The sequence below is a fragment of the Scylla paramamosain genome, chromosome 14, assembly GCF_035594125.1.
Source record: "Scylla paramamosain isolate STU-SP2022 chromosome 14, ASM3559412v1, whole genome shotgun sequence".
Classification (NCBI taxonomy): domain Eukaryota; kingdom Metazoa; phylum Arthropoda; class Malacostraca; order Decapoda; family Portunidae; genus Scylla; species Scylla paramamosain.
This window is the reverse complement of record NC_087164.1, coordinates 7,955,187-7,982,097: the sequence shown is the minus strand read 5'-3', so window position 1 is coordinate 7,982,097 and position 26,911 is coordinate 7,955,187. Positions and strand designations below refer to the sequence as shown.

The window sequence follows — 26,911 nt, the reverse complement described above, 5'->3', positions numbered from 1 at the left end:
TCCTATGACTTGAATTCCTTCAAGAGGGAGGTTTCAAGACACTTATTCATCGATTTTTATCCACTGCTTTGACACTTTTATGGGACTGGCATTTCAGTAGGCATTTTTTTATTAGATTTATGTTGCCCTTGGCCAGTGTCCTTCCTACATAAAAAAAAAAAAACTTTGAAGTGCCGCGTGTGTGGTATAGTCTTCCCTCCCTCCTCTTAATTAATGCGACGTCTCTGACCAACAAGATGGACGAGTTGATTGTGACGGTGAGTTCTACTTGTGGGGACATTGAGGCGGTTACTAGGGCGTGACAGATTGTTCCTGAGGTATGCACGATGCAGAACTACCAGCTCTACTATCACCTCAGGACAGGACGCAGGGGAGGGGGGGGAGTGGCCGTTTTCTGCCGCTCCGCCCTCAGCCCCTCACATCTCCCTGTCGATATTCCTGCCTGAGTGGAGGCCCTATGGGTGAGAGTTATGCCCCCCTGCCATCCCAGCAACACAGCCTCCATCATTGCGTGCGTAGTGTACCACCCCCCCCGAGCCACCACAGCACAGATACTCACCACTCACATCATTGACACTTCTGATGCCCTGAGGGTGAGGTATCCTGCCGCCAAGCTGGTCATCTGTGGGGACATCCAACACCAGCTACACCTCACCCAGGTCGTGGACTTCCCCACCCACCAGCACCAGCAAGCCATCCTCGACCTTATATTGACAGACCTGGGCCAGCAGTACTCGCCCCCCAAGCGGCTGCCTCCCATGGGACGGAGCACCCACCTCGATCCCCCGGTCAGCTGTCACCAGGACCCACCGCCCCGTGCCTGACTCAGCCATGAGGGAGTTTGGGCAGCGGGTGACACAACACCCGTGGACCGAGGTGCTGGAAGTGGAGGACGTCCAATTAAAATGGCACAATTACGTCGCCACCACCACAGAAGCCTTCCACCGCTACTTCCCAGCCAAGAGCGTCACAGTGCACCCATCTGATGCCCCCTGGATGACGCCCCGCATTAAAAGACTCATGCGTCAGCGGACGTGGGCGTTCCACTCCTGCCCGGTCCTATACAGGAAACTAAGAAACAGAGTGATCAGGGAGATTAAGACTGCCAAGGCAAGCTATTACCCGGACAAGATGCACCACCTCAAGCTGGCCAACAACAGACAGTGGTACGCTAAGATCAAAGCTTTGAGTGGCCTACAAAAGTACACTTCATCTCTTCCTTGCACCTCACACCTTTCTGCTAATCTCGCGGCTCAGGAGATGAACGATCACTTTGCCGCTATGTCAGGCCTTTCCTCCCTTCCACATCACTCCGCTTCCTGCCTATCTTCCTGCTCCCTCCCCTTCCCCCACTGGCCAGGCGATGGATGTTTTTAAGAGAATACTTAAATTTAAACCAAGATCCACCACACCCACTGATCTTCCTATAAAAATTTACAAGGAGTTTGCTGTAGAGCTAGCAATACCGCTATACTGCATAACAAACGCCTCTCTCTCTCCCAACACTCTTGCCCCGCGGACTGGAAGACATCTTACGTCATCCCCATCCCAAAAACTTCCACAAAGTCCACAATCACTCAATGACCTCAGGCCAGTCTATCACACCCACCCCTAGCCTTATTTGTGAAGATTTTGTATATGACTGGGCCTACACCAAAATTTGGAATACCGTGGATATCAGACAGTTTGGAAATATTAAAGCCACCTCCACCTCCCATTACCTGACCCGCTTCCTTGAATTCATCCACAGCCACCTGTAAAAGCGAAACACCTCTCCAGCTGTTGCTTTTGTGGACTTCAAAAAAGCCTTCGATCTTGTTGATCACACTGTTGTCATCAGCAATGCAGTAAGTCTGGGTCTCCCTCCCAACCTGGTAGCGTGGCTAGCCGACTTCCTCACAGGGAGGCGTCATACCGTTCGCTATCAGGGTTCTGTCTCTAATTTCCAACAGCTGACATGTGGGGTACCCCAGGGGACCAAGATGGGTCCACTATGCTTCCTCCTTCTTATTAACGACGCCCTCACTGACACCCCCCATCGCTGGAAGTATGTGGACGACTGCACCGTGGGCGTCCCAGTTTCCAAGAAGAATCCGGACTACTCGCCACTGCAAGCAATTCTGGAGCGACTGCAGACGTGGACGGAGGAGAGCAGGATGACCATAAACCACAGCAAAACTGTGGTGATGCATTTCTGTACCTCCTCTGTACCAGTGCCCCCTCCCCAGCTCACAGTGGGCCCTCACCCCCTCCAGGTGGTCCGATGTGCCAAGCTTCTCTGAGTCACGGTGGACGACCAGCTGAACTGGAAGCAGCATGTCGCCAGCACCGTAAGATCCGCTACCTACAGGCTGTACATGCTGCGCAGACTCAGGTCGCTGGGGACGCCGACAGACAAGTTAAGGGGGGTGTACCTCACCATCATCCTCCCCAAATTTATGTATGCCTCCCCAGCGTGGTCCTCCTCCCTCACACATATTCAACAGCTACAGCTGGAGAGTGTGCAGAAAATGGGAGTGTAGGGTCATCCTTGGCCCTGCCTACACCACCTATGATGAAGCCCTGACCACCCTGAGTCTGTCCAGACTATCCACCAGGCACCGAGAGGCTCTGGAGAAGTTTGGAAGGGTACTGCTGCATCATCCACGTCTCAGAGACATGCTGCTGCCTGACGCGCCTCGCCCGGTTCATGCCACCAGACAACAACAAGATAACGCCCCTAAAGGCGCCGCGCATGGACCGGTACAGACTCAGCGCGATTCCCACCATGGTGCGAGCCATCAATCAATAGTATTTCGCTTCTAGATTAGACTTAGCTTTAGGATAAATGTTAAGTATTTCCCCACCCCCTCTGTACATTTTAAGTTTGTTAACTGCCTAAAGAATAAACCGTTTAATATTATTATTTTTACACACACACACACACACACACATATGAGTCCTTGTCACCGTCCATGGTGTACACATAACCCACTCAAAGTTTGTTTCGTCCAAAGTTCACCAATACGTAGCGAGACTGACGGGTTCGCAAGTGCAATCATTCAAAAACGATAACAGTTCGGTCATTTATGTGTTAGGATATAGAGGGACAAAATTGTAGGACACTTGTTAAATGATAATAACCTCACAGCATCGAGAACCGATAACTTTGCCATGCCGTGACGCTTGTTTCCAAACTAAAAAATAAAGGAAGGAAGAAAAAAAAAAGAAGAAAACAAAAGTAAAAAAAAAGAAAAAACATTAAAATAAGTGTTTCAAATACTGTTTTAAACTGTGTGTGTGTATGTGTCTGTGTGTGTGTGTGTGTATATATATATATATATATATATATATATATATATATATATATATATATATATATATATATATATATATATATATATATATATATATATATATATTAGAAGCGCTTATTCTCACTGTACACTGCTCGATTTTTAAAAGAAGATAACAAAAAGTAATGCTTTTCTGAAAACTTTATAGTCTGTTGTTTCAGTCAGGGCAAGTCATACTGAAATATGATGTACACCAACGCATGGAAAAAGGAAATTACACCGACAGTGATGACACACACACACGATGGAAAGAGACACTGAAGGAAGAAAGCATCGCTAGTAAACACGGAGAAATAAAACTTACCAAACAGTTTCGAGAGGATGAAAGGGAATGTATTCTTTTGTCCACAGTTCAAGGGAGTCTCTCTCTCTCTCTCTCTCTCTCTCTCTCTCTTGGATCATGGAAGATTTCAAGACGTGTAAGTGTCCTCCATCTCTGTTCTCATGTACAGCCAGGCTGCAGCTTCCACTTCCGCTTGTCCTGGACATAGCACACCCTTCCTTCCTTCCTTCCTTCCTTCCTTCCTTCCTTCCTTCCTTCCTTCTATCCTTGCTCTCCAATCCCGTGTACATTCTCTCCTTTCTAAATGTTTGTTTTCCATTTTCTTTCTCCAAGGGGTTCTTCAAATACAGCGTCCCTCGTACCTTTTTCACCCTCCTCCTCCTCCTCCTCCTCCTCCTCCTCCTCCTCCTCCTCCTCCTCCTCCTCCTCCTCCTCCTTCTCTTATTCCTCACTCTCCTTGTCCTCCTCATTATTATCATCATCATTCTCCTCGTCGTCGCCCTCCTCCTCCTCCTCCTCCTCTTTCGTTAACTTTTTTTTTTCATTTCTTTTCACTTTTATATCCCTCACAGATTCCTCATTTTCTGCTTTCCTTGCTTGTTTTCTCCTGTAGTATTCTCCTCCATACGTGACAAAGAAAACTTTGTAACTGCATTATGATCTTTTACCTTTTTTTCACCTTATTCTGATGCTCTTTACGGCATGATTTAATCTCTCTTACAACTTGATCATGCTCCAGTAATGCTCTCTCTCTCTCTCTCTCTCTCTCTCTCTCTCTCTCTCTCTCTCTCTCTCTCTCTCTCTCTCTCTCTCTCTCTCTCTCTCTCTCATATCCCAGAAAATCCTTTCCCTGCTGGATAGAATGTCTGAGGATATGACGAAGAGAAAATAAGCATTGTGCGGTACTAGTATTGCTAATTACGAATAATAGTATGAAGAAAGATAACTGCAATAATTTATCTTTGTGTGTGTGTGTGTGTGTGTGTGTGTGTGTGTGTGTGTGTGTTTCATAACCCGACAGGCTTCGCCAATACGACCAGCGGGCAACCCTCAAAGAAGTTCAGGCAACATCACCACCACTAGAAATATAACTACGTACTCGCACTACCACCCTCCATTACCAAACGTTGCTTCAAAAAAAACACCACCACAACCCACTCTTTTCATAACCAACATAGAAAAGGAGTCGATAAGGACGGGGACAAAGAACACCCTCCTCACATGATACCGACACAGGTGACATTTGTAAACGCACGCAGCAATACGTAATCCTCAATTATAAATGAGTTTTTCTCTATGTTAGTAATTGCATTTCAAATGAATAAACTGAATTATTATCGCTTTCGAATTTTATGTTTCCAGCTCTGCTCCTAGCTTTCACTCATTAACGAAATATTAATTGTTGATAAACATTGTTATGCTCTTATTATCAGTAATTATCATTATTATTATTATTATTATTATTATTATTATTATTATTATTATTATCATCATCACTGTGTGTCTGTGTATGTGTGTGTGTGTGTGTGTGTGTGCGTGTGTATCTGAGGTAGGATGGGATGACTTGTACATGATGCAAAGAATTACAATACTAACGAAAGTTAAAGAAATGGAGATGAGAAGAATAATCTTTGCGGTATCTATTCTCTTAACCTTTTGACTGATTTTGCTCCTGAGACTTGATCAAGTTGTCTGGCGGAAATAATAGTGTGTAATTTCGAAAGGTACCACTAATAAACAAAGAAGAGATCGGGTACTTCAAACTTTGTTTTTTATGTGTGTGTGTGTGTGTGTGTGTGTGTGTGTGTGTGTGTGTGTGTGTGTGTGTGTGTGTGTGTGTGTGTTTATAATATATATATTTTTGGTTCAACAAAATAATCTTTCAGTACTCAAATGAACTAAGAGTCATAGCGTCATTAGCTGGGCAAAGATTTTTTTTTTTTTTTATGTAGGAGGGACACCGGCCAAGGGCAACAAAAATCCATAAAAAAAAAAAAAAAGGTCCACTGAGATGCCGGCCCCCGATTACGGTCCAAAGTGGTAATCAAAAAATTGAAACTCCTTCTTGAAGGAGTTCAAATCATAGGAAGGTGGAAATACAGAAGCAAGTAGGGAGTTCCAGAGTTTGCCAGAGAAAGAGAAAGGGATGAATGATTGAGAATACTGGTTAACTCTTTCATTAAAGAGGTGGACAGAATAGAGTGAGAAAAAGAAGAAAGTCTTTTGCAGCGAGGCCATGGGAGAAAAATTAATAAGAACATAAGAAATAAGGGAAGCTGCAAGAAGCGACCAGGCTTACACGTGGCAGTCCCTGTATGAAATATACCTACCTATTTCCACTTATCATCCCCATCCATAAACCCGTCTAATTTTCTCTTAAAGCTCCCTGATGTCTCAGCACTAACAACATGATTACTGTGCCCGTTCCACTCATCTACCACTCTATTTGAGAACCAATTTCTTCCTATCTCTTTCTTAAACCTAAATTTTTCAAGCTTGAACCCGTTATTTCTTGTTCTTTCCTGGTCGCTGATCCTAAGAATTTTGCTTACATCCCCTTTGTTATAACCCTTATACCACTTAAAGAGTGCTATCAGGTTCCTTCTTTACCTATGTCTCTCTAAAGAATGTAAATTTAACAGCTTCAATCTCTCCTCATAAGGAATATTCCTCATCCCCTGTATCCTTTTAGTCATTCTCCTCTGTACTGATTCTAATAGACTACAGTAAAATCCATCTCATCCGGCATTCGAGTATCCGGCAGCTTCAAGTATCCGGCACATTTTTCCCCGAGCTTTAAAATCAATAAAAAAATCAATGTGTACTCATAAAATCGATTAAATTATGATTAATTATGAGGACGGCACAATCCCCGAGTTCCAAAAACAGTTTAATGTTAAGGATGCGATATTCATGGCTTCACTTGCTTGGCTAGACGTTAAAAGGCAAACATTGATGCGATGTTGGCGCAAATTGTACCCTTTGATGATGTGTGATGATGAGGATGATGAGGAGTTTGAAGGGTTTGTAGGTGGCATGAAAAATTCGGTGGTGAGCGAGCTGAGGGAAATGGGGGGAAATGTGCAACTTAAAGTGACAGATGAAGCGTTACAGGAATGGGTGGACGTGGACGAAAATCAGGCCGTAACATTCACTCTCACAGACGAGGAACTTATCAACGCTGTAGTAGAAGATCATTTAGAGAAAATTAGTGATGATAGTGATGATGATGATGATGATAATGAGCCTAAAGTAACTTGGGAACAGGCTGCGAAACACATAGCTAGCTTTGTCAGGTTTGCTGAGCAGTGCACATACATGTCAACCCGAGATGTTATGACCCTTAACTGCATTGAGAATGAGTTTTTGCTGCAAAGAAGAAGGAGCTGCAAACAAGGAGACATTAGAAACTATTTTAAAGTAGCTTGTAAGGGAAAAGAAGTGGAGCAAACAAGTACAGAATCTGATGATGTTGATGACCCGGAGGGTGTTGAATGAAAGGTGTGGGGAGCGAAAAAGTGTCACAAACGCTCGTACATTTTCATATCTTTATTGTATGTTATACATGTTGGCTAATATTGAATAAAGCAAATAAGTGTATACGTACTTTATTTTTTGTAACCCATCAACTTATTTATAAGAGGAAAGTATTAAAGAGAATGTTAGTACAGTAGTATTGTGTGTTGGTGACAGTGAGAGGTGGCAGCGCGGGTGGCGACGCGCGGCACGGCGATCAGCTGATCTTTGTTATGGTAAGATGAGTGAGTGTAGGGTGGTGATTGTGGACATAATTTCACTTCTATTCAAGTATCCGGCATGTCGACGGTCCCGTTGATGCCAGATAAGAGGGATTTTACTGTATATCTTTCCTGTAATGTGGGGACCAGAACTGCACAGCGTAGTCTAGATGAGGTCTGTCCAGCGCCAAGTATAACTTTAATATTACTTCGGGCCCTCTACTTTTTATACTCTTAAAAATGAATCCTAATACCCTATTTTCCCTGTTTCTGGCCTCTGTGCATTGTTTTCCTAGAGGGAGTTCAGAGCTAGCTATAACTCCTAAATCTTTCTCGTACCCTGTACCTGCCAGAGTTTCGTTGTTTACTGTGTACCTATTGTGTGTGTTTCCTCTACCTAAGCTAAGTACTTTGCATTTGTTGATACTAAACTGCATTTGCCATCTGTTAGCATGCCATCTGTTATCATGAAAAAAGCGGTAGAAAATTCAAGAGATGCAGCATTACAGCAATGAGAAAGAGGCTGAAGACAGTAAGTTAGAGGTGTTGATGAGACGAAAATCTTTTGATTCCACCGTGTATAGAAGAGCGGTATGAATGGAACCCCCCCCCCGAAACATGTGAAGCATACTCCTTACATGGACGGATAAGCTCACTGTACAGGGTTAGCTGGAAAGGTGAGAAAAACTGGGGGAGACGTCTCATAACGCTTTAACTTCATAGAAGCTGTTTTAGCTAAAGATGAGTTATGAAGTTTCCAGTTTAGATTATAAGTAAAGAACAGATCGAGAATGTTCAGTGTAGAAGAGAGGGACAGATGAGTGTCACTGAAGAAGAGGGGATAGTTGTCTGGAAGGTTGTGTCGAGTTGATGGATGGAAGAATTAAGTTCTTGAGACATTGAACAATACTAAGTTTGCTCTGCCCCAATCAGAAATTCTAGAGAGATCAGAAGTCAGGCATTCTGTGACTTCCATGCGTGAACTGTTTACTTCCTGAAGGGTTGGGCGTCTACGAAAAAAAAAAAAAAAAACTTGGAGAAGTGCAAGGTAGTATCATCATTATACAGGGCAAGAAGTTTGGTATACAAGATCGTTGATGAATAATAGGAAGAGAGTGGGTGACAGGACAAAACCCTGAGGATAGAAGCCGTAGAAGGGTAGTTTGGAAATCAAAGCTTTGTGCCAGAGTCTATTAAAAGCTTTTGATATGTCTATGGCAACAGCAAAAGTTACACCAAAATCTCTAAAAGAGGATGTCCAAGACTCTGTAAGGAAAGCCAGAAGATCACCAGTAGAGCGGCCTTGACGGAACCCATACTGACGATCAGATAAAAGGTTGTGAAATGATGGATGTTTAAATATCTTGTTATTGAGGATAAAAAAAAATAAATAAATAAATAAAAAAAAACTTTAGACAGGCAGGAAATTAAAGCAATAGGACGGTAGTGCGTGGTACACCTATATTACATGAAGATGGAAGAAGAGAAGAATAGGGAAATAAGAAGAAAACAAGGAAGAAGGGAGGTGAATAGAGAAAACAGAAAACCCAAGACCAGAGCCGCAGTTTATCTTTTGAAATACTTAATACGAAAGGGATGAGAAGCCCCGAGCAGACATGACCCACACGGAAAAAGGTTATAAACATTAAGGAGACTGACCGCGAGAGGCGAGGGGACCCTGAGAAAGTGTGTGTTGTCTGCCGCATTACCAAATAGAAAAGGCAGCCGCCCACCTAGCGGGACACTGTGTGCGAACAAGGGGAAAAGTTATGTGACTTGGGGGAACTTACCCATGCCTGCATTACCTCACCTTTTACTCTTCCCTTATATCCCAAACTCCGCCCTGTTGCCCCCATATGGTAAAGTTATATATAGTGTCACGCCTGTGAGCGGCTCATGTACATAAATTTCATTAGTGTGTGTGTGTGTGTGTGTGTGTGTGTGTGTGTGTGTGTGTGTGTGTGTGTGTGAGAATGTATGGAAATTTCGACCTTATCATGGAGATAACTTTTGAGAGAAAAGTGTAACAGAAGCTAGAGTGTATTAGGTCATGTAATTAAGAAACAAGAGTAGCAGAAGCTGCAGAGGTAGCAGAGTATCATACAAAGACCGGAGATTCCGAGAAGCCTGGCCTGAGGATGGCCATGGGCGAGATGGACGGAATCACATAAAGTAAGTGGAGCTTATAAGTTGTAATGCAGTCTTGAAATCAATTGTTTCATGATTAGGTAGGAAGAACAGTGATAGGGTGTTTATTATTTTGATACATGCACATGTTGTTTATGTTTTGTATTGAATGAGATTGTGTTATGATCTGTGTGTTTTTTCTTACTGAAAGAATCCAAGATACAGAGAACATAACTGACTGGCCCAGGGGGCAGGCTGTGACTGACTAGAAACAACAAGGTGCGCGGAAGTACACATGAGAGGCGATGCAATAGATGCAAAGTCTTTGATGAATATACAGTAATAACCAGCAGGATCAAGAAAAGAGCGCACGTGACTTACTGACTTTAGGGTAGGAAAGTCTTGAACAGCCTGAACATAGGCATCAGTGGTGTAAATGCCATCCTTGTCCATTACATGACGTAAGAACTCAATGCATGTCCGAAGGAATTTACATTTAGGCAAGTTAAGTTTAAGATGTGCTTCTTGTAAGCTTTTCAAAATAAGTTCAAGTTTATCAAAGTGAGACTCAAGATCACGAGACACTAATATCAAATCTTCAAGCTATACAAACAAGCCAATGCTAATAAGACCATGAAAAAGACTGTTAACAAGTCGCTGGCAAGTCAGGGGAGAGTTACATAAAACCCATTGGGGCACAAAGCCACTCATAATGACCTGATGCTGTAGAAAAGGCAGTAATCTCACGGCTACTGGAGTACACAGGAATCCGCAAAAAAAACCTGATTTGAAGTCAAGAGTAATAAATACAGTGTTATCTTTCCCGATAGATTGCAAAAGGTCACTTAAAACAGGGAGAGGATAATGGTCAAGGACAGTCACAGAGTTAACTTTGCGAAAATCAACTACAGCACGATAAGAACCGTCTTTCTTTGGGACCAAGACCAGTGGTGAATTACACGGAGAATATGATTTTCGAATGATACTGTCTTTCAGCATTCCATTAACTAAGTCCTGAACAACAGCACGTTGACTGAGGCACACGATAGGAATCACAAAAGATGTACGTGTATCAGGTTTCAACTGAATGTGATGCGCGACACGATCAATGACACCAAGTGGTTCGTCAGGCAAAGCAACAGCCCGTTTATGTTCAAGAAGCAAGTCAAGGAGGTGAGACTTTGTTGTCAGGAAGTCTAACACCTTCTTAAGGTGAGCTGGAGGCTGAGAAACGAGATCAGCAGTGTCATAAGAAAAATCTATGTAAGGGGAAACTGAAGAAATAAGGTGTGGAGGGTCGTGAAAGGACTTACTGTCACAAACTTCAAAAGAATAAAAAAGTACGCTGCTCGTGAGAGAAATCGGGGCACCGGCACCAGGTCACTAAGGCATTAGTTATATGAATATCACGGACACAAGAAAGAGTACTTTCAAGAACCAATTTACGAACATGGACAGAAACTGGCAAAGATAAGATACACGAGCCAACAGGCGCATTTGCCACGCGAACTGGAAGGCGAACAGCATTCATAAGGTCCACACGCTGATCGCCAATCACAACGGTAGAACAAACATCCACAGTAGAGACTAAGCTTTTTTGACTCTGTAAAATCAGGCAATGATGACCATGACCTTTGGATCATGAACGCTAGAAAGTGTGAACAGGAGATTTAAAAGCTAAGAGTGGAACTAGAATGTCCATTGCAGAGATAAGATTGTTCTTATAGGCAGTAGCGTATGTTGGGACGATGCGTCACAACCGTATCAAGTACAAAGAGAACTTTGCCATTAAGTACAAAATCAAAGGTTACAAAAAATTGTGCTTCAGATGATAGTACATGATTTACAAGAGACAACGGGGGAACAACTGTGCCAAGGACATGTAAGGGAGAATCTTGTTCACTGAAAAGATTATTGTCAGCTGGCTGTAAGGGAAGGTTAACTAAGTCCCTAAATTTGGAATAAACCTGGACACTCAGTAAATGACAAGAGGCACCAGCATCAACTCCCAATGAAAATGGAGTGTGATAAGAACACTGTTATACTTGCATACCTTGAAAGGCAGTAATGACATTGGGAAGAGAAAGAAACTGTTCAGAAAAAGGAGGCAGACTAGGTACTAATCTTTCCCGTGTTGAAATTGGCGTCTCCGAAAATTTGACCGAAAGGTCGTCACAGCTTGATCTCACTTCCATTGCAGAATTTTTAAACATTCCTCTGTCATGTGGTTACTCAGGTCATGAGTGATACATAATTTAGATGGACGCTCAAGAGTCATACGAGGTCTTGGGGCTGGTGATAGAGAGCGCGTATACTGAGTCTGACCAGGAGAGTGAAGGTGAACAGGACAAGCAGGTGATGAATGTTTAAAGTGAGTGTGGCCTGAAAACTGCTTAGAAGGCACTAAAGAAGTGGGATGACAAGTTGCATCACTGTTTGCTCGTGAACTGACAAAGTTAACATGCCAACAGCAAAGAAAAACTGAGACAAGGGAACATGCAACGTAGGTAGAATAATCTTTCGATTCTAAGGCATACGAGTATATCACAGCAGTGTCAGGTCTTGACACTGGGCACGAAAAAGTTCCTCTCATGAGAAATTAGCAATTTCTGACACAGTGCAACAGCAACATTTCTTGAAAGAAATTTTGCAGCCATATTTGCTTTGCCGGGCAAATACATGATCATTGGGTTAAATTCATCAACTGTGAGAAACCATCTGGCGAGACAACCAGTCAGATTTTTATCCTTGAAAAGGTGAAGCAAAGGAGCATGTTCAGTACAGACCGTCAAGGGGTACCCATTTTTGTGGTGCATCTCCCGAACATCCTCGGGAAACAAACGTAATAAATATCAGTGAAAAGCATAAACAAGATAGCCAATTAACGAAAGATTAATAAATAAGAATATAATATATATATATATATATATATATATATATATATATATATATATATATATATATATATATATATATATATATATATATATATATATATATATATATATATATATATATATATATATATATATATATATATATATATATATATATATATATATATATATATATATATATATATATATATATATATATATATATATATATAATATAGAATATAATAAATAGGAATATAATATATATATATATATATATATATATATATATATATATATATATATATATATATATATATATATATATATATATATATATATATATATATATATATATATATATATATATATATATATATATATATATAATTTGATTGTGTTTATTTATCATTTTTATTTATTAATCTTTCATTAATTGACAATCTTGAGAGAGAGAGAGAGAGAGAGAGAGAGAGAGAGAGAGAGAGAGAGAGAGAGAGAGAGAGAGAGAGAGAGAGAGAGAATAATAGCGGGAGCTGGAACTGTGGGGCTTTAAAAAATGACCACTTTCCTGAGTAGGGGAGAAAGCACAGACAATTTACGATAGTCACTCGCTGCACCAACTAGGACAGGCGTAGTTTTAAATCAGACACATGTCTAGGAACGTTAGACCTTTAAGACGAGTGTTACAGACTTTGCTTGACAGAATACATAAGAACGTAAGATATAACGGAAGCTGCAAGAAGTGACCAGGCTTACACGTGGCAGTCCCTGTATGAAATATACCTACCTATTTCCATCTATTATCCCTATCCATAAACCTGTCTAATCTTCTCTTAAAGCTCTCTAATGTCCCAGCACTAACAACATGATTACTGAGTCCGTTCCACTCATCTATTTGTGAACCAATTTCTTCCTATCTCCTTCCTCAATCTAAATTTTTCAAGCTTGAACCCGTTATTTCTTATTCTACCCTGGTTCCTGATCCTAAGAATTTTGCTGTCATCCCCCTTGTTATAACCCTTATACCACTTAAAGACTTCTATCAGGTCCCCTCTTAACCTACATCTCTCTAAAGAATGTAAATTTAACAACTTAATCTCGCCTCATAAGGAATACTCCTCATCACCTGTATCCTTTTAGTCATCCTCCTCTGTACTGATTCTAATGGGCCTATATCCTTCCTGTAATGTGGTGATCACAACTGCACAGCGTAGTCTAGATGAGGTCTGACCAGCGCCAAGTATAACTTCTACTTTTAACACTCCTGAAAATGAATCCTAGTACCCTATTTGCCCTGTTTCTGGCCACTATGCATTGTTTTCCTAGACGGAGTTCAGAGCTAGCTATAACTCCTAAATCTTTCTCGTACCCTGTACCTACCAGAGTTTGTTTTTTTAATGTGTATCTTCTGTGTGGGTTTCCTCTACCTACGCTAAGTACTTTGCATTTATTGATATTAAATTGCATTTGTCATCTGTCCGTTCATTCATTCATCGTATCTAAATCTGTCTGCAAGGCGATGGCATTCGATTCTGACCTAATTAATCTACCTATCTTTGTGTCATCCGCAAATTTACTAACATCACTACTAATTCCACTATCCAAGTCATTAATATATATTAGAAATAACAATGGCCCTAATACTGATCCCTGTGGCATCCCACTAATTACCTGACCCCACTCGGATTTCGAGCCGTTTATTACAACTCTTTGTCGCCTGTCGCTAAGCCATGACCCAATCCAGCCTAACACCTTCCCATCTATCCAGTGTGCCCTAACCTTTCTCAGGAGCCTTTGATGGGGTACCTTGTCAAATGTTTTACTAAAGTCCAGATATAAGATACCATAATTATCTCCATTATCTACTGCCTCGTACACTTTATTGTAAAATCTTAACAAGTTTGTCAGGCAAGACTTCCCCTTCGTGAAGCCATGCTGTGACTGATTTATCAAGTTATGTTTGTCTAAATGTTCCGTAATGTTCCTTGTTATTATTGACTAATATTTTACCTACAACTGAAGTTAAGCTGACAGGTCTATAGTTAGACGCTAAAGTTTTATCTCTTTTCTTGAAGATGAGTACTACATTAGCCTGCCTCCACATTACTGGTACCTCACCTGACTCAAGTGATTTCCTAAAGACAGAAACTAACGGCTCACTAACAACCTCTTTGCATTCCTTAAGTACTCTGGGATATATTTAATCTGGTCTTGGTGTCTTGAACTTTTTTTTAGCCTATCTATCTCCTGTTCCACTATCTCCCTAGTTATGGAAATATTTGTCAATTTCTCATTCTCATCTGCTCTAAACATCTGTTCACTATCTAACATATCCTGCATGTTTTCCTGGGTGAAGACAGTTAAAAAAATACTCATTCCGAATTTTACTAATCTCCTCCCCAGAACTAACAAGCTCCCCATCTGCTGCCTTTAATGGAACTATAGTATCATTATTCTTCGTCCTGTATACCTGATAAAATCCCTTGGGGTCCGTCTTCGCCTGGCTGGCTACCTTTAATTCATAATTGCCCTTTGCTTTCCTCGTTAACTTCCTGACTGTTCTAACTAATTCATTATATTGTGACCTTAAAACTTCTTCACCTGCCCTTAATATCTTATATATACTTATCTTACGCCCTATATAATGTTTTAACCTAGCAGTCATCCATTTAGGGTAATTTTTCTGTGATCTTATTGCCCTATACGGGATATTTGCTAACTAATCTGTATGAACTTTATCTACGAAATATTTATACAATTCATCTACATTTTCTTCACCTAATCCCCTCATCTCGGCTCCTACCATCCTCTCCACTCCCTCATCTACTCGACTCGACCTCACCTCTCTCATTTCAGCATGACCTGACATTCTAACATACACCTAACTCCCCCTCCCTTTCTCCTTCGCTCCTTCCGGACACATCTTCCCTCCTCTTGTCCTACACTCTCACACCTCACCTCACCTCTCTCATCCTGCCTTATCTCTCTCAACTCCGTTCCGGACCTGATATCACCCTGCATCCGTTGCCAGTCAACTCCTTGGAGGTACCTTTTTTAATTCCTCAAAATCTGCTCTCCTAAAGTCAAGTATTTCACTAGTGTTTTTGCTTCTGAAAGTTTCTTCCCATTTTAAATTGCACCTAATTTCCGTATGGTCACTGTTACTTAGCTGTCCTCCAACCTCTACCTGCGTGACTGCTTTCTCCCTGTTAGTAAGAATTAAATCTAGAAAATTATTCCCCCTTGTGGGTTCTACGACTACCTGTTTTAAAAAAAATTTCCTGAATTACCTTAAGAAATTCCTCTGCTTCCCTGTTACCCACCATCAGACTCCAGTCGGTATTCCTAAAATTAAAATCTCCTACCACACATACCTGACTGTACCTGCCTGCTCTATTTATTTCCTGCCACAGTGAGGTGTTAATTTCCTTTGTACTGGTCGGTGGCCTGTACACTACTCCCAGTACTACTGACTGTGATCCTTCCTTAATATCTACCCATATCGACTCTGCTTTGTTATCTGTTTTAATTCTACTGTTAATACAACACTGTAATGTGTCCCTAACATATAACGCGACGCCTCCTCCTCTCCTGTTTTCCCTATCTTTATAGAACATTGTATAACCATCTATCTTAACCTCTGTATTAAATACTTTTCCTGACATATCTAACCAAGTTTCAGTTAAAGCAATGATATCAAATTTCTCTACACACGCTATTCCTCTAAGCAAGTCTATTTTATTCAAAATACTTCTACGGTTTGTACAGTAAACATTTAAGCTATTTCTCACCTTCCCTGAGTTAGCTACCTTTCTAGATTTAATTAATTTGTCCTTCGTTTTCTCCTAACAATACCTTCTTCGCTCCCGACTAACGAAAAAAGCGCAGGAGTGCAGTTACCTCCCGCTCGAGAATATTCCATAATTTGTAAAAAATTCTGTAAGGTATTGCTGAAGCTCTTTTATTCTTTTTGTTAATGAAGAATGGTAGCGATACTCGTTCTCATAGTGATACGAATGTAACCAGCAGCGAGCAGCCCAATAGACACCCAGTGTTGTGTTCCTGAAACACCTCTTTGATGGGAGAATCACACTTCTTCAGGTTATCTATACAATTGTATCTGATGAAATTAATCGATAAAAATGAATAAATAAATAAAATAAATAAATTTAAATATGGGTTGAATGCTACCTTCTCCTTTTGGATATTATTCTGGACCGAAAATTATTCCTCTTTTTTCACATCGTTGGTGATGAAGAAAAGTCGAACATAGCAAGCTAAGTGTGATATGTGCAGTAGTGTCTGCCTGGTGTGTGTACACTTTCCCCATCGACAGGATTCCTCTAAATACTGAGCATTCCGGAAAGCCCCGAAAGCCCTTGATATCTTCTTTTTTTTTTTTTTTTTGCTTCTTTTCTATTTCTTCACGACTTTTCTGAAGTTTATTATGTACTTCCTGTGTTTGCAGACGCTAAGCCGCATTTGAAGCTCGGTAAAAATGAAAACGTGTGTGGAAGTTTGGGGAAAACCCCGCTATCTTGAAGCAACATATGGCGGTGTGCAGCGTGTAGGTGGAGAGGCCGGGAGAGCGCAGAGAGCTTTCAGGATACCTGGCCTTGCTTCCATCTGAGCCACTAAGAAGCGGGCGTATTCTTTTTTTTCTTTTTTTCTTTTATTTTCCTTTCTTTTACGGGTTTGTTTCCTTTTCCACATGAGGCGTCGAGATTCTTCCCTCACTACTCTCAAGGATAAAGAAAAGTATGTTTATATTTGTCTTTCCCTTATTATGTCTGAATGGTTTCACTTGTATGCTAATTAACAACACGATCTTTTACTTTGCGCCGGTGAGCTCTTTGAACAATACGGTGTGAGACTGTGACTCGAAAGGACTGGCAGAAGTGCAGTCGGAGGGAACTAGTGAAGGTATAATTCAAGAGAGTGGTGGAGTTGTTGCCATGGCGGAAAGAAACATCGAGTTCTAAAATCCATCTCAACCTGATGAGCTGTCGGCCACGTTCGCCATCTTTAACATCCATTGGAAAACAAAGTACTTTTTAAACACTTTGTTTCATTACAAGAAAACATGAAAGGCATTAAAATTATATATATATATATATATATATATATATATATATATATATATAGAGAGAGAGAGAGAGAGAGAGAGAGAGAGAGAGAGAGAGAGAGAGAGAGAGAGAGAGAGAGAGAGAGAGAGAGAGAGAGAGAGAGAGAGAGAGAGAGAGATACGTACATACATACATAGATATATAGATACATAAATAAATAAGATAATCATACGGTATGAAATTCTATTTAATAAAATAAATCCGAAATAAACATAAATGAAGGAATATTCAATAATCATTGGCCGTGCGGGAATCAGACATTGAAAAAAAGTATAAAACTGAAGATTTTCGTTAGAAGGGGGAAAAAAAAAACGCAAATAATTTTCTTTGGATTTTAACCCGCTCACAAAGTTGGACTGCAATCTTTTTTTTTTTTTTGCAGAATTTTAACATAAATCCTGATTGTTATTAATGAGTGTTCCTTTACACACACACACACACACAAACACACACACACACACACACACACACACACACACACACAAAGAAAAATCTCTCTGCTCTGTATTTTTGTTTTATTTTCATCATCTATCTTTTCCCCTTAATTGCATTTATTTTCACTTTTTTCTCATATTCTTCACAGTTCCTTTCTTACGGATTTTACTTTTTTTTCTCCTTTTTTTTTTATTTTTCTGTCATAACCTTCCTTCTCTCCACAGAAACCATCAGCACCACAAGCAAAAGTACGGTGTTGTTGTCCTTCGTTTCCTACTTTTAATCAAGTTATCAACAGAAGCCTGAGCATCTCTTTCATCATATCCGTCAGAGCCTCGGTATCTCCGCAGTAAATAAATAAATACATAAATAAATAAATAAATAAATAAATAAATAATAAATTACTGAAGAAATAAATATAAATAAATAAGTAAATAAATAAATAAATAAATAAACAAATAAATAAATAAAAAAAATAAAAATAACAAAATAAAATGAATATATAAAAACATATAAATAAAGAAAATAATAAGTATCCTCGGAGTGAGCCTTCCTCGCTGTCTGACGGAGGTCATGGACTACGTGGACAAACAACACTTTGCCCTGTCCGAAAAAGCGAACAAGGATCAGTGGAAATATATATATATATATATATATATATATATATATATATATATATATATATATATATATATATATATATATATATATATATATATATATATATATATATATATATATAACAAAACTCAACACATCTCTAACGACGTACTGACTTTCAGTTAATAAAAATCACACAACTAGTTTTGTAAGTATCATAAATGTCGTGAAAAAAATAAATAAATAATAAATAAATAATGATAATAAAATCACCGTCATTCGCCGGATGGAGAAAATTACCAAAGCCTTGTCAACAATCCATCATGTTTCAGTGTTTCTATAAATAAAAACTCGCATACTTTTGCATAACGTCAAAGACACGTTTTTCGTCTTCTTATTTTTTTTTTCCTTTATTTAGAATATTGGAAAGCGAATCAGTCTACCATTTTTTTTTTCTCTCTCATCTTTTAAATCCATGAACAATAACCCAAATAATTTCGGAGCAGAAAGTTAATAAACATTGTTTTGGCCCCGAGCTGTTTTGTCCTGATTTACATTAAAAGAACGAAATATATGAAGGAAATAAATTATTTGACTATGCGCATATGAGAATAAATGTCTCGGAATGTTCTGTACACTCTTTGTGCTGTAACCTGCAGATTTATAATTTGCTAAACGAGAGGTGTCTCTTCAGTCTTCCGAGGAGCTGAGTCTAAGCCCCTTTAAGCTTCCCTCAGAAAATCAAAAGCTTCTGGGAGAAAATACTGTCACATAGTTGATTCCTGCCGCCGTCTATTAGTAGGCAGTCTTCCAGTACCTTACTTTACTTTACTTTTAGAAAGATTGAGAATACTGAAGAGTTTGAACAGAAGTAAAAGAAAGGAAATTGAAGGAAAGTAGTAGATTAAAGATTGTGGGCAGACCACATTGCTATTTTTCAAGTGTCTTCCAGCACCTGTTAAATAGTAATTTCTTTCCCTATGCCTTTTTTTTTTTTTTTTTCGGGAAGAACAAACTGGCAGAAATATCTATGATTTTTGTTGACTGGATGTTATGGTCTAAAGATGAGAAAGACAGCCACATACACTGGTTTGTCTATGGCATAATCTGTCAAAATTATGCCTCATGTTGGGCAATGATGACACAAAACACGTATTAACATGTAATTAATGAAAATTATTGGCCATTAATTACATTTTAGAGTGGCTCTTTTATGGCACAGTAATTGTATGCTGGGATATGTTTCAACACATGTATTTGTTAATTTCTGCAGTATTTGGGCACAATGCATATATATATATATATATATATATATATATATATATATATATATATATATATATATATATATATATATATATATATATATATATATATATATATATATATATATATATATATATATATATATATATATATATATATATGATCAAAGAGAGACAGTGAGTTTCTTGTAGCTAATATGATCTAGCAGCTCTGCAAGTCCCACATCATTCGCTGAGTCGAGAGCGAGGTTCTCTGCTTATCCTTCAGATTTCATTGAGAATTTTTGTATTGGTCATACTCTCACACTGTATTATGGCATCTTGCTGAAATACGGCGATGTGTTAAGATTCATGGACAAAGACAAGGAATCATTTAGACACTTTTGCTTGGGCAGGTAGAATGCTACATGTTCCTGTTATTCCATACCCCTACTTGCAAATGGTGTTACGGAATTCAATTGAGGGATGTCAAACTACATTTTTTTTTTTTTTTTTTTTCTATCATCCGTGAATTTGTGAATGTTTGCAGCCAGATACTTTTGTATCCTTAGGATGTTACTGAAGACCTAATCCACCCATCAGCCTCTGTTTACTAATTCCTTGGTAGTTATGGTCTTGGAAAACATAGTAAATTTCGATTTCGCAAGTTTCCGAGACTTTCCGAATGATGTGATGAAGGAAATGCGTCGGAAATTGCTTAGTTCCGAGGAATTACTGGAGGAGATGCCTAACACTAAATCTTTTTTGAGTAATATACTGAACACATCTATTCTATTGACGTGGCGCTTGTCATAGTTCTTCAAGATGTACCTGGAGACGATATACTCGTACAAGGCAAATAAGTGTCACTTAAAACAAGAATGTCTGGTGTCAAATTATTAGAGATCTCGGGCAACTTCTGTGAAACTTACCACGTAATATAAAATATTTAAAGTTATTTTATTTATTTTTCATTTGTTGTCTCAGATGCTTTCCTTACATGTACATATGGCAAATTTCATCACGAAAATACAGACAAGAAACTTGGGTGTAGCTTCTTTATCTTATTTATTTATTTATTTATTTTATTTATTTATTTTATTTTTTTGTTTACACTTTATGAAATATTTTCCGTCGCCTCGTGGTGGGCAAAGTTATGACGCACCAGATCAAGAGACGACGCCACCAGCTTGCTAGTCATAACAGTAGGAGATGAGAGACCTTATTGTCTAGGTGTGTGTACTTAGTAGATTAGTTCCTTCTTTACTACTACTTCTCCCTCGTCTATTTTCTTATGATTCAACAAATGGAAATTATTTATATTTCTCGTACTATCCATGACTGATTGCGCCTTTGCTTTTGAAGTCTATTGCGTTTTTTTTTCTTGACTGCTTCACCTAACAAAAATATTGCCTTTATATTGTGAGTTAAAGATAAAGCCAAGAAACAGTACTTGTCCTTCATCACTGTTAAAGTAAAAACATTTAATGATTTCGTAACATTTTCTGCTACCTAATGTACCTTATTTTAGACAAAGCATTTGAACAGAAAGCTCGAAATCTTTTATTGTGTACGTGCTTTACTGCTTTCACGCGCAGTTCCTTCCCATTTGGAATTCTCAAAACGCCCCTTAATCATGCACACGTCAACAGCTTCAAGGAAATTGCAATATTCTTTAAACATTCTTGTTGTTGCTATTCGACTTTCGATATGTATATTGTATGTTAAAAGATTGTGCAGAATATTATTACAACGCCAAGGAACATTAAGTAACTCACCAGAGGTGTACACTGGAAAAGGATAGGGTGACCTCAGGATACTGCACGTCGTCACAGGCATCGGATTGCGAAGTGGCAACAGAAGCTCCTGCAAGAAATACAATGGTGTAAAAGTAAATGAATTAATAAAGAAAATAAATAAATTAATTAATTAATTAATAAATAAATAGAATAAATAAATAACACATAAATGAAAATAAATAGATATATAAATTAATTAATAACAAATAAGATAAAATAAATAATATAAGTAGAATATAGATATATGAATGTAAAATAAATAAACGAACAAATAAAACAGAAAAAAATGAAATAAAATTTAAGGAAACAAATGAGTGAGCCAGTAATATATATATATATATATATATATATATATATATATATATATATATATATATATATATATATATATATATATATATATATATATATATATATATATATATATATATATATATATATATATATATATATAATTAACTGGGCGAATGGAGGAACGAAAAAATTAACTGGCATGATAACGTAAGAGTTAACTTGAGAAATCATATCATGCGTTCCGTACTATTAAAGAAATTAATTAACGTAAGGCTGGCGAACAATAAGAAGCTATGTTAAAGAAATGTGTGGAGGCAGGAGGATAAAAAACAATGAGTAACACTAATATTGATAGTCAGAGGTGTGAGCAGGCTTGAGGGAAAACTTAAGTGTAAAAGTAGTAATGGCTGGAGGCGTGAGTAATTTGGAGGGCAATATATAACGGTGCAAACGTAATGACAGGAGGCGTGATGGGGCTGGGAAGCTGTGTTACAGGAATTTATCTGCTGTCCTATACCCTACCTTACAAACAAAATAGAGAAGAATGTAATTGATTGGCTAACTAAGTAACAAGAACAAACTTAATCCCTCAAAGTAAGAGATCATATGATGAAGATACTTAATATATATATATATATATATATATATATATATATATATATATATATATATATATATATATATATATATATATATATATATATATATATATATATATATATATATATATATATATATATATATATATATATATATATAATATTCGTAACAATTCTAATTATGCAATATAATGGGATATAAAAACAAAACGAATTTCATGAGTAAAATTTTCATGAGTAAAATTTTCATGAAAACGAGGAAACTCCTAAGAACAATAGTAATAAAAAGAGGGTAAAATGAGAGCATTTAAAATGTTAAATCAGATAAAAACATAAGGAAAAAATATGTAGGAAGAAGATGGAAGCTTTAAAAAAAAGAAGATGGAAGCTTTAAAAAAAAAAAGAAAAGAAAAGTTGTATCACAGTAAAAGCAGTGCCCCTTCCAGCTTATAGTGTGTGCCACTGTATTACTCTTGTGGATGTGATGATCACGGCTGTTTTACAAGGCCTATCTAGATAATCAAACTAGCAACACAAACCATGATCATAAGCAATGAATGAGTTGATGAAATTATTATTACAAATATAATGAAGGAAAATTTCACATTATCAGCGATGGTATTGGTGATACTGAGACTAACTAAAAATAGTTAATTAACTAATTTAAAAAAAATGAATAATAATAATAATAATAATAATAATAATAATAATAATAATAATAATAATAACAATAAGATAAATAAAGTGTTGCCACTAATTGTGGTGGCACAGGCAACAAAGATAATAACATGAAACACAAAATCCAATTATTGCGTTATGAAAAAAAAAAAAAAAAAAAATGCGTTCAAAATTGTATCATGAAGAAATGAGTGAACGGCAACTTGGGAATGCTGTACTTAAAAGACAATTGATTAAAAAAAATAAATAAGTAATTCATTACACATACTGAGTAGAATTTTGTGAAGTGTGTCAAAATAGTGATTCAGAGATACAAGGACTGACAGGAAGGCCATGAAAAAAAAACTTTCTCTCTCTCTCTCTCTCTCTCTCTCTCTCTCTCTCTCTCTCTCTCTCTCTCTCTCTCTCTCTCTCTCTCTCTCTCTCTCTCTCTCTTTATATATATATATATATATATATATATATATATATATATATATATATATATATATATATATATATATATATATATATATATATATATATATATATATATATATATATATATATATATATATATATATATATATATATATATATATATATATATATATTCATAACGCTTTCATTCTAAAGTGAATTTTGATCAACCGCTACACTCACCAAGGTGATAGAATTTTTTTTATGATTAATGAAAATGTTTTGTTAGCTGATTAGACCCATAGGAGAAATTACAAAGATATAAAAGATCGTCATTAATTATACAGCTAATGAGTATGATATGAAAACACAACAGTGACGAAGCTGTTTTGAGAGAGGTAAGAGAAAATACTTATATTCAAATAACCAAACAGCAAAATGTGCGTAAGAGCTGCCCGCTTGGATGTTACAGCAATTAATGGTAAGGAGACGTCTGACTGAACGAAAGTAACAACGCCATTATGAGAGAGAGAGAGAGAGAGAGAGAGAGAGAGAGAGAGAGAGAGAGAGAGAGAGAGAGAGAGAGAGAGAGAGAGAGAGAGACTTTATTTAGAGCGTAACACTTAAAAGAGTGGTAATCAGTGTCAAAACATTATCCATCATGGACATAACAAAGGTGAACGTAGTTGTCGTTCAGGGAATAAAAAGGACACTGATATGTGACAGAAAACAGAGGGTTTATGAAAGAAAAGAGAGTAGGAAGGATAAAGGAGAGCTGGCTGAGATGATGGAGAAAGGGAATTTTACAGGAATTGTTGGAAATTTCCTATCAAAAACTGAAGAAAAAAAAAGAAGAAAAGGCAGCGTTATAGGAAGGAGTGCAGGGAGTAGATAACATAAACCTGCTTACTTCCCACTGTCATAATACTTGAAAAAAAGGAAGAGAAAAAATCTCTCTCTCTCTCTCTCTCTCTCTCTCTCTCTCTCTCTCTCTCTCTCTCTCTCTCTCTCTCTCTCTCTCTCTCTCTCTCTCTCTCTCTCAGCAGTTACCAAATGACAATGTACTCGTAATTGGGAGAGTTCGCTATGGGCTGAGTTGCCAGTGATCACCGACTGTTTTAATGTCCCACAGTTCTCTGAAGATGCACATTTTAGAACCGCCTCTCTTGATACATTTTGATGTACTGTGCTTATATACTACAAAACATTGATCCTAAGTGTTTATGCTAACAGTGTCCACGGGATTTGGTGATGCGCACTCTAAGTTAAATACTCGCAACTAAGCTCTCAGTGTTTTCACATTCATTTTTAGTCCTCTGCTGCTTATTTAGTTTGAAGCATTTTTCCGCTGGTTTCTACAGGGACTAATGTTTTACCTGGCAAATCCTCAAAAGAGTCGAGCAAGTATTATTTATGTTGACAGGATATTGTGACAGCCAAAACCGTGCGAAGATGCAAAGGACTGGCCGATTCAGACACACTGACTTCTCCAAACCACCCAAAAACCCGAGGCGGAAGATATGAGCTTGTAGTGCTGTTGTAAAACACCAGTCTATACATGTACTGTGGTTGATTGCACAAACATATCAGGAAAGAAGAACCAGGGTGTGAAAGGATAGGTTGTATTCCCAAAGAAGAAAGCGACAACTCAGGGAAGACACTGGGAGACAATGCAAACAGACAAGCGGCAACTCAGAGAAGATGTTGAGACAGGATGTAAACAAATAATCTTCACCAGTGTCCTGGTAAGATTTGGCATCAAAACATGGTTGTTTCGTTCATATGTGTCAGGATTTATATACGGGTATGTTAACAGTATAACTTGAATTAATAAAGTAAGATCATATAAAGAGGAAAAAAAATAGTATTCGTCCCAATGTGATGATACATCCCAAACGTGCACATTATTTAGCACGTTTTGCCACATTTCTCTCTGCTTGATAATGGTGGCTAAAAATGTTCCTAATATTTTATTACTTTGATGATACAGAAATGGCGTTTTTTTTTTTTCAGTTGACTACGCTTTATGTGTAAAATTCAGTCGGTTGGTGAATCTGGCAGTTTTTTTTTTTTTTTCCAGACCATAGCGAACGCCCCAGTTGCTTAGAGAAGAAAATATCTTGCTGTTGTCGAGGTGGATGAAGTTTGAACTGCGTCCTTGAACGTCACTGAAGAAAATGTAACCAATGAATCAACTGTGCTTACTGAAATTCGAGGCTTAATATTTAGTATATGTATTGTTTGAGAGCTCTCTGTAGTTTCTGCTATAAATCACATATTTTTTATAATATTGTGAAGTGAAATTTATATCAAAGGAAAAAAGCCCAGTACCTGTATTCTTTATTTATTCGTAATTCATCTAAAGAACTAAAAACAAACATAAGACCGTCTAAAAGAAAAAAATAATTCCACAATGGAAAAGGATAAGAGGAGAGAGAGAGAGAGAGAGAGAGAGAGAGAGAGAGAGAGAGAGAGAGAGAGAGAGAGAGAGAGAGAGACGTTATTTCTGGTGCACTGCCGGTCATTTCAGTAATGGTGGTATTTGGTACACGTGTAATCAGATAAGCAGGTTGTGCAGAATGAAACGTTTTTATCCGTTTTGATGGATGAAATTCTTATGGCTTAACACGCAGTGGTCTTGTGGTAGAGAGAGAGAGAGAGAGAGAGAGAGAGAGAGAGAGAGAGAGAGAGAGAGAGAGAGAGAGAGAGAGAGAGAGAGAGAGAGAGGGCCTCATCTGTCAACATACCTGTCCCAAGGAACGACCGTTTTCAAAAGATTTCATTCAGTTGGGTAGGCAGCTCTTAATGTTCATTGCACTTCAGTGGATACAACGTATGGGTGGAGTCTAATGGAGTGAGGACTCTACACTTACTCCACAACATGCAATGCCTGAAGATGCCTTCTGTGAAAGCGAAACGTTGCAAGTAATAAAGTGAAGAAAAGGAAGAACTCTCTCTCTCTCTCTCTCTCTCTCTCTCTCTCTCTCTCTCTCTCTCTCTCTCTCTCTCTCTCTCTCTCTCTCTCTCTCTCTATATATATATATATATATATATATATATATATATATATATATACTGTTATGCAGAGCGATCTGTTATCTAGCAATTATAAGAACGAAGAGACAGAATGAAGAAGAATAGGGAGAGACAAGGGAGCGGGAAGCAGACGAGTATGACTTGCTAGATTTTTACAAAATTTTGTTGAAAACGCTAGTTTATTATTAATATTTTTATCATTATTTCCTCCCCTTGCTATTGTCCTAGCGCATTGAAACTATTATCACCTGAAAGCGCAAAAAACCATAGTTTACCAAAAGATAATTAAATTGCAACTGGCCCCTTTAATGAACCTTAGCAAGCACATAGATTAAAATAA

The 26,911-nt window shown here is 38.0% G+C and overlaps 1 protein-coding gene across 1 annotated transcript in view; it reads right to left on the bottom strand.

Moving 5' to 3' along the window:
- Positions 1 to 401: 401 nt before the first annotated feature.
- The window catches only part of LOC135107117 (uncharacterized), an 87,286-nt gene continuing 60,776 nt past the window's right edge, over positions 402 to 26,911 (bottom strand). Inside the window, exons 2-3 of the mRNA XM_064016826.1 lie at positions 21,545 to 21,632; positions 402 to 879 (exon numbers count right to left, since the gene is read on the bottom strand). Of these exons, the coding sequence (XP_063872896.1) occupies positions 645 to 879; positions 21,545 to 21,632 (323 nt within the window). The 3' untranslated portion in view covers positions 402 to 644. The remainder of the gene's footprint in view (positions 880 to 21,544; positions 21,633 to 26,911) is intronic.